Source organism: Sander lucioperca, chromosome 21 (genome assembly GCF_008315115.2).
Source record: "Sander lucioperca isolate FBNREF2018 chromosome 21, SLUC_FBN_1.2, whole genome shotgun sequence".
In the NCBI taxonomy this organism is placed as follows: domain Eukaryota; kingdom Metazoa; phylum Chordata; class Actinopteri; order Perciformes; family Percidae; genus Sander; species Sander lucioperca.
Window position 1 is genome coordinate 105001 of NC_050193.1, and position 7500 is coordinate 112500.

Here is a 7500-nt window from a genome sequence, read left to right on the forward strand (position 1 = left end):
CTTGGTCTTAGTGAGGACTCGAGCAGCAGCGTTCTGAATCAGCTGCAGCTGTCTGAGTGATTTTTTAGGGAGACCTGTAAAGACTCCGTTACAGTAGTCAAGTCTACTGAAGATAAAAGCATGGATAAGTTTTTCCAAGTCCTGCTGAGACATAAGTCCTTTAACCCTTGATATATTTTTAAGGTGGTAATAGGCTGACTTTGTAATTGTCTTAATGTGGCTGTTAAAATTCAGGTCTGAGTCCATGACTACACCAAGATTTCTGGCTTTGTCTGTTGTTGTTAACATTATCGTTTGAAGCTGAGTGCTGACTTTCAATCGTTCCTCTTTTGCTCCAAAAACAACCACCTCAGTTTTTTCTTCATTTAATTTAAGAAAGTTCTGGCACATCCAGTCGTTAATTTTCTCAAGGCACTTAGTCAGTTGTTGTATTGGACTATAGTCCCCTGGCGATAAGGTTATATACAGTTGTGTGTCATCCGCATAACTGTGGTAGCTTATTTAGTTGTTTTCCATAATTTGAGCCAGGGGAAGCATGTAGATGTTAAACAGGAGAGGCCCCAGAACGGAGCCTTGGGGAACTCCGCACGTCATATTTGTATGCTCAGATGTATAATTCCCTATCGACACAAAGTAGTCCCTATTCTTTAAATAAGACTCAAACCACTTTAGTACTGAGCCCGAAATGCCAACCCAATTTTCCAATCGGTCTAGTAATATGTCATGGTCGACCGTATCAAATGCAGCACTGAGATCAAGTAGTACCAAGACTGAAATTTTGCCACTATCTGTGTTTAAGTGGATGTCATTAAAGACTTTAACAAGAGCTGTCTCAGTGCTGTGGTGTGGTCGAAAACCCGACTGGAAGGTATCAAAACTGTTGTTTAGTGACAAGAAAAGGGTCAATTGTTGAGAAACCGTTTTTTCAATGATTTTACTTAAAAATGGAAGGTTTGATATCGGCCTATAGTTGGTCATTAGTGACGTGTCTAGATTGTTCTTCTTTAAGAGTGGCTTAATGACTGCAGTTTTCAGGGCCTGTGGGAAGATACCTGAGAGAAGAGACGTGTTTACAATCTGTAGAAGATCTGGAGCCAAACAATTTGCAACATTTTTGAAAAGGCCCGTTGGTAGAATATCAAGGCAGCAGGAGGAGGTTTTCAGATGTTGTATAATGTCCTCCAGGTTTTTATCGTTAATCATATGAAATTGGGTCAAGTTGGAATCTGTTTTGCTTGGACACTGTGACAACACATACCCTGTACTCGATATGGAAGCACTGACTGTTTGTCTAATTTTCTGAATTTTGTCATTGAAGAAGGTGGCAAAATCATTGCAGGCCTTTGTGGATAAAAGTTCAGATGCTACTGGTACTGGAGGGTTTGTTAACCTATCGACAGTAGCAAACAAAGCACGTGAATTATTATTGTTTTTGGCAATAATGTCCGAGAAGAAGGACCGCCTTGCATTCCTCAGTTCCAAATTATAAATGCGAAGTCTCTCTTTAAAAGTGTTTTAGTGGACCTGGAGATTAGTTTTTCGCCACCTGCGTTCTGCTTTTCGACACTCTCTTTTTTCTGTTCTTACCAGTATGGCATTTCTCCATGGAGATCTTTTCTTATCAGAGACAGTTTTTACCTTAATTGGAGCAATGGTATCAATAACATTTGTAATTTTACAATTGAAATTGTCTACAAGCTCAGTGACTGAGACCCCTGAGAGGGCGGGTGTGGACGAGAAAAGCTGACTGAATGTTTCACTGGTGTTGTCAGTGATATACCGTTTTCGTATTAACTTTGTTTGGACACTTTTTTGCACAGAGATAGTGCCATTAAAGAAAACACAGGAATGATCAGAGAGAGCAGCATCAGTCACCACAACCTTGGAAATGTTCAAATCCTTCGAGATAATCAAGTCCAGAGTGTGCCCCTTGTTGTGTGTGGGCTCCGTCACATGCTGAGTCAGTCCATAGTTCTCAAAAATACAACACAGTTCTTTTGTCCCTCTATCCTGGGGGTTGTCAACATGAATGTTGAAATCACCAGCAATAACTACACAGTCAAAGTTAATACAGATTAAAGACAGCAGTCCACTAAAGTCGTCAAAGAAGGATGCACAGTATTTAGGTGGCCTGTAGATAATTAGAAATATAGGTCGAGAGGGGGACCTTAACTGAAGAGCCACATATTCAAAAGAAGCAAAGTTTCCATAAGCTATTTGAGTACATTGGAATGAGTCGTTAAACAAAATGGCGACTCCACCTCCTTTCTTATTCGCTCTATTCTCACTCATAAAACTGAAGTTAGGGGGAGCTGACTCAATGAGAACAGCATCACTGTTATTATGGTCTAACCAGGTTTCAGTTAAAAACATAAAATCAAGATTGTGTTTACTAATAAAATCATTGATTAAAAATGATTTAAGACCTGACGTTTAGTAAGGCTAGTGTTAGTGTGTTAAAATAGTTATCTGTCTCGTTTTTTGGGACAGGCTGTGGCTGACGAGGAATGGATGCTAAATTTGCTAAGTTGGCAGTTAAGTGCTTCTTTTTCTTACTTAGCGGAGTCACCATTCTTTTTCTATTACCTATCACAACATAGATTGACGAAGAATTGAATACACAGGACCCAGGCTTGTCCTGGAAAGAGTCATGAGTGCCACTAGGCATGCAGCCTGGGCCCAGCACATATCAGTTAAAGCTTGTTTCATTCTGTTCACAAGTATACTTATCAGTCTGTTGAGAAGGAGTTAGCTGCCGTCCTTGAGGGGGCAGAGGTGCCTGGCGTTTTACTTTCAGTGGTTGATGCTGGGGGCGAGTGATGGGAGAAGGTAGTGGGGTAAACTTGGTTCCAGCATCTACCAGCTGCTCCATCCGGTCAGTGAACCCCAACATGTGGCAGGGGGACACAGGGGAAAGGGTGAATGGGGAGAGCGATGGATCCTCAAAGGCGTCGGTGATGGTACGGGGGTTTGAGGAGTGTTGGACGGGTGAAGGGGGTTGAGATTTCTCGTCTCCGCTCTGAGGTCCTCCATGGTCAAATCTTTGCTCAGGTGGGGGCTGTGGTGGATCACTGCCGCTCTTTGTTGTGTCTTCCTCCTGTTTTGTTTGTGTTGATTTATCTTGTCCTGTGTCCTCGGCCGAGGGAGCAGATGTGTGGTGCAGAAAGTAATGTAGGCTAGAGGTGAACAGCTTTACTCCGGAGCGGCCAAAGCCTCAAAAAGCTTCCCCGGACTTTCTGACCAGCGTCCTTGACCGGGCGGCCAGAGCTTCTTTGCAGCTCAAGTCGGCGGCCGTGTGGACGTACAGTTACCTACTGCACCTTTAATATCAAAAAGTTACGCACTAAACTTTAAAGCAGCCATATTATGCTCATTTTCAGGTTCATAATTGTATTTTAAGGTTGTACCAGAATAGGTTTACATGGTTTAATTTTCTAAAAACACCATATTGTTGTTGTACTGCACCGCTCTCTCTCACTGCTGCAGATCCTCTTTTCAGCTGGTCTCTGTTTTAGCTACAGAGTGAGACCTCTTTTCTTCTTCTTCTGGACTATCTTTGATTGCACTTGCACATGCTCAGTAGCTCAGATGTAGATCATGTCAGCTAGCTAGCTCCATAGACAGTAAAAGAAAGGCTGTTTCTACAACTTCAGTCAGTTACAAGGCGGGATTAGCTGGGAGACTTCTAAAGGAGGGCGCACATGGAAGTAGTTCTTTTGTAGATTATGGTGAACTTGTGTGTGTTGTAGCAGTGCTTTGCTATTGAGAACGAGGTAGCATGCTAGCGTTAGCATGCTAGCGTTAGCATTAGCGTTAACATGCTAACGCTAATGTTAACGCTACGAGCTAATGGTTGTGGTTAGCCTGCTTGTTTCGGCTAGTGACGTAGAAAGCCGTGCAGATTTTGACCAGCTCACCCAGAGACTGAAGGCAGGACACATTCAGAAACCGTATCTCACTCTAAACACCATGGAGGGATTTTTTCAAAGTTTGTATGTGTGTGGAAGCACCAGAGACACAAAATAACTCCCCAAATCCCAGAAAAAGTGATTTTTTCATAATATGGGCACTTTAAGTTACAACAAAGTCTGTTCCTGTGCCTTACCTGATCGGCCTTCTTGCCCACTTTCATAAGACATCCTTTGTGCCATCTGTACGGGGAAGTGAGTCTCGGCCGCTTTATTCACTGAAAAAGAAAACATATATGTTGTACTGTATGTTTTTAAGTAAGATTACAATGTATTTTTGCTCATGAATCACTATATATCCTCAGTGTTTGTTGGCCGTGTGTAATTGACTTGGTGATAATTGTAATCTCCAAACAGATGAAAAACTGTTTTCTTCATCCCGCTCCCGGCGAATTTCTGACCATTACCGCCCGCACCCGCAGCATGTGTGTTACACTCCCGCCCGCTCCTGCAATGTGTACGTCCACTCCCGCCCGCACCCACAAAACTCTGAGAATTTATGCCCGCACAATAATAGAGATGCATTGATGTTATGTCTTCTCCCGTCCCGCATGAGAAACCACGTCATTTTATAGGTTAATAGGGAGAAGATGAAGGTAAAGAAGGCAGGTGCTTGCTGCTGTTAGACGGGGAGGAAGGAGCAGAAGGATAGGGAGAGAGGAGAGGGAGAGAGGGGGAGGAAGGAGCCGAGGATGAGGGTGGACGGAGCCTTGGCTCGGAGCTCCCCCGTCCTGGGAGGCTCAGATACGCTGGTGTCTGCTCATAGATGGCCTATACAGTATATACTCAGTCAGTATATATGTAAATATACTCAGTCAGTATATATGTATATCTATGGTTTCTGCTGGCGTGGGGGGGTTCCAGGCTACATCCCGATCCCGCAGTGTTTTTTTTAGCCGTCCGCTCCCGCAAAGTTAAAACCGCCCGCTCCTGCGAGATTTGCGTTGGGTCCCGTGGGACCCGGCGGGACCCAATCCCAATGCAGCCCTCTAGTCTCAACTACTGCACCCAGCTAACGCTAGCTACATGCACTGCAACACAGGAGCTGACAAAAAGGTGACAAATAGGTGGAAAAAAGGAGGAGGGTCTGTCTAGACCACACAGCATTCTGGGATGGGAAGACAACGTGCTCTGGTTTAATGGCATTTCTTTAAACCAATCACAATCATCGTGGGCGGGGCTAAGCTCCGGACGGAGCCACGGTGCCTCTGCTAAATAGTCTCAGGAAGGAACTTGTTTTGCGTGTGTGTGTGTGTGTGTGTGTGTGTGTATGTGCGTCTGTGTGTGTGTCTGTCTGTCTGTGTGTGTATGTGTGTGTGTGTGTGTGTGTGTGTGTGTGTGTGTGTGTGTGTGTATGTGTGTGTGTCTGTGTCTGTCTGTCTGTGTGTGTATGTGTGTGTGTGTGTGTGTGTATGGGTGTGTGTCTGTGTGTGTGTGTCTGTCTGTGTGTGTGTGTGTGTGTCTGTGCCTGTGTATGTGCGTCTGTGTGTGTGTGTGTGTGTGTGTGTGTGTGTGTGTGTGTGTGTGTGTGTGTAGACCATTAAACACACAACTGTTTGGATCCTTTACACTTTCTAAAATATTTTAATACTTTAACTACATTTTCCTGATGATACTTGATAGAATTTTACTGAACATTTTCAATGCAGGACTTTAACTCGTAACAGAGTATGATTACAGTCTGGTATTAGTATTAATCTGAATACTTCATCCATCACTGGAAATATCCAACTGTGTTGCAATGGCCATACTTAAGTCAGCGACGCGTCGAATGCTTTCAGCCGTACGTCAGAGTCGGCTGTTCCCTGTGACTCCCCCACCCTGCTCACTCCCAGCTTGTGTTTGTCAGAATCAGTCCCATCACAGTCAAAGTGCAGCTGTTTCTCCGCCACGGCTCCATTCTGTCACCCTAATTTAAATGATTATACTTCATGCAAAGACTTAGTTCTGGCAAATTATCATCTGTCAAAGAGAGAATAGATTCAGAGCTGGCACTGTCTTGAAAGTGACAAAGAAAAGACAGAAGCTGATGGTGAGTTAACTGTACGTCCACACCGCCGCCGACTTGAGCTGCAAAGAAGCTCTGGCCGCCCGGTCGAGGACGCTGGTCAGAAAGTCCGGGGAAGCTGTTTGAGGCTTTGGCCGCTCTGACGTAGCAGCATTCTATGTTCATCATGGAAAAAGATCAAGCAGCCACTGCACGGCCAATACACTGACACTAGAAACCTTTTATAAATGACATATATAATGACAGAATGTGTATTGGTTGTTGGTCGCAGCGGTGTCTGTTAGCAGTTAGCTCGCTCGTTAGCCGCTGAACCGCAGCAGCGTGCAGGCAGAGCGAGCAGCCGCCAGCTGTTGATCCGTGCAGGACTTCACCGTGAGCGGACTGTTTAGAGACCATGTGACCGGTAACGTTAACTGGTCCCTATACGCAAATATCATAAATGATAGGGAACCCAGCAACGGCCATGATGAGCTTTTCCTCCTTTTTCTCTGAACTAATGTTTTGGTAGGAACCAAAGTTTACATCATATGTTTCTCTGGAATCAGCCAGCGTGAAGGACGTCTATATTCTGATTGGTTGCCGCTGAACCACGTCATAGCTCATTACCATAAAGTTGACCTACTTTCAACTTTCTGATTGACGCTCTGGTCGCTCAAAACGCCCAAAAACGTGACGCCGACAGATTTTCCGCTCCTTGCAGCTGAGAGAAGCAGCTTCCATTGAAAATGAATGACTTCCTGTATCTTTAGAAGATCAAGTCGGCGGCGGTGTGGACGGACAGTTATGACGACTACGGGCGCTTTCACACCTGCAGATCGTTTGTTTTAGTCTGAATCAGTTGGCGCGTTTGTGAACGTGGAGCGATTTGGCCTCGGTTTAGTTTAGTTTAGTTTAGTTTGGTGTGGTTTCACACCTGGAAAAATCCCAGCGTAGCAAAATGCGTCATTACAAATCACACAAGAACGTTCTCTCCTCTTATTGGTCGAATGTGTCTGGGGGGCGGGAGCAAGAAAGTAAATACAGGAAGACGGTCCTTTGTGGACCAAGGGGGTTAGCCTCTCCCCGGAACACGTAGCTCCTATGGCGCCATTTTGCTGCTACCAAGCCATCACCTCCCGTTAGCATCCCATTGACTGCCATTCATTCTGACGTCACTTTGACAGAGAATAACTTTACATCTGAAGAGTTTAAAGACTCTATTTGTCCATTGTTTATTTCTAAAGAAACACGACAATGTATAAAAGGCTCCATTACCTTGTAGCTCACGTTATGGCTCCGTAGCAGACGTTTTTATAAAAATAGGCTAACGATTGGGTCATAACCACGAGACTTACTGTCTCATAGTAGAGGAATTACCGTATAGTACAGGAGAAGCTCTCAGGCAGTTTGGACTTCCATTAGCTGTTTAAGTTTAATTACTAATGTTAACTATCATTTTAGTGATCAATAATTAGCCTGTGTCTATGTTATCTCCTTACATATACCTACGCTCTCCGTCTCTGCTAGATTGGGAATGATTGAGAT

At 44.3% G+C, this 7500-nt stretch overlaps 1 protein-coding gene across 1 annotated transcript in view; it reads right to left on the reverse strand.

Annotated features, from left to right (window-relative positions):
• LOC116046785 (paralemmin-2-like) overlaps positions 1 to 7500 on the reverse strand; it is a 37010-nt gene that overhangs the window by 4328 nt on the left and 25182 nt on the right. Inside the window, exon 4 of the mRNA XM_035997025.1 lies at positions 4106 to 4186. Within this exon, the coding sequence (XP_035852918.1) occupies positions 4106 to 4186 (81 nt within the window). The remainder of the gene's footprint in view (positions 1 to 4105; positions 4187 to 7500) is intronic.